The sequence below is a fragment of the Bison bison genome, unplaced genomic scaffold, assembly GCF_000754665.1.
Source record: "Bison bison bison isolate TAMUID 2011002044 unplaced genomic scaffold, Bison_UMD1.0 scf7180017853219, whole genome shotgun sequence".
NCBI classification, from domain to species: domain Eukaryota; kingdom Metazoa; phylum Chordata; class Mammalia; order Artiodactyla; family Bovidae; genus Bison; species Bison bison.
The window spans coordinates 14832-16260 of record NW_011483792.1 but is presented as its reverse complement, the minus strand read 5'-3'; the positions used below and the strand labels follow the sequence as shown (position 1 = coordinate 16260).

At 68.4% G+C, this 1429-nt stretch overlaps 1 protein-coding gene across 1 annotated transcript; it reads left to right on the top strand.

The window, feature by feature from the left end:
• Positions 1 to 3: 3 nt before the first annotated feature.
• Positions 4 to 423, top strand: C1QTNF8 (C1q and tumor necrosis factor related protein 8; the record flags this gene model as incomplete). The annotated part of the gene is made up of 1 exon (XM_010854051.1): positions 4 to 423. A coding segment is annotated over one exon (420 nt), but the record flags the coding sequence as incomplete, so codon positions are not given.
• Between the last annotated feature and the right edge of the window lie 1006 nt (positions 424 to 1429).

Genomic DNA, 1429 nt, shown 5'->3' with positions numbered 1-1429 from the left:
CCGCGCGCCTACGCGGCCTTCTCGGTGGGCCGGCGCGAGGGGCTGCACAGCGCCGACGCCCTCCAGGCGGTGACCTTCGACACGGAGCTGGTCAACCTGGACGGCGCCTTCGACCTGGCCTCCGGCCGCTTCTTCTGCACCGCACCCGGCGTCTACTTCGTGAGCCTCAACGTGCACACCTGGAACTACAAGGAGACCTACCTGCACATCATGCGCAACGCGCGCGCGGCGGCCGTGCTGTACGCGCAGCCCAGCGAGCGCAGCGTGATGCAGGCGCAGAGCCTGCTGCTGCCGCTGGCCGCGGGTGACGCCGTGTGGGTGCGCATGTTCCAGCGCGACCGCGACAACGCCATTTTCGGCGAGAGCGGCGACCTCTACAACACCTTCAGCGGCCACCTGGTCAAGCCGGATGCCGAGCTCTGACGGCCCGGCGCCACGCCAGCTCCCAGGGCCCACACTCCAGAGCCCCCCGCCCAGGATTGGGGCCAGCTGTGATTGAGCGCCGCCCGCATGCACACGTTGAGCTGAGGGCGGCCCGGCAGGAGCAAGACAGACCCACCAGCTCTGCTAGACGCGGACCCCAACCGAGGGGTCCCAGCAAGAGATTCCGGAGCAGACCCGCGTTCCCGGCGCGCGGTGGGCGGGGTTGGGGCGGGGCACCTCCACCCGCTAAGGAGCTTGGCCCCCTGGTTGGGTTCCCTTTCCTCTTATAAAGGCTATGCCAGGCCCCGCGCTGTGAGAGAATTACAAAGCACCTACTGAGTGCTGGGCTGGACGCTGGGGAGGCTCTGGGGGAGGAGTGGAGTATGCTGAATTCCAGGGTGCTCAGGGCAGCAGAGGCCACGGGACCAACGACGTGGAGTAGGTGGGTGGCCAGGCTGGGCCAGGACAGGCCTCTGCCTGGGTGAACACACTGCCAGCCCTGGTGGGTCGATTTTCTGGGGCTTGCGGCATCCCCGGGTCTGTCTTGAGTGGGCTGGGAGGAGCATGCACGCCTGAGCCCGGGGAGCCCCAGACCCCTGGGGTATCACCTCCCACTTCTACATGCTGAAGCTGGGCCTGGTGGGGACCCGCAGTGAGCAGGCCGGCCCATCCCTGCGGGCAGGCGTGTGTGGACTGGCCGCGCTTTCTCCACTGGAGGCCTCCGTCCGCCCAGCAGTAAGAGCCACCAGGCTGCCCGCCCTCCGGTCCGCTCCGAGCCTGTTCCTTTCCTGCCACGTGTCCTCCGGTCATTCTGGGATCTTCTGTCTGGCCTCTGTGGCCCCACTGCCCACCGCCTCCTCTCTGGGCCCTCCCCAGCCTCCCCTCCTGTGGCCGCTCCGCCCAAGTGAGGATGCTGAGCTGGTGAGGCGGCCAGGGCCCTGGCAGGAGCAGCGTCTGGAGTCACCAGAGCCTGGCGTGCTGGCTGAGATCCCGGGCCAGGCGGATG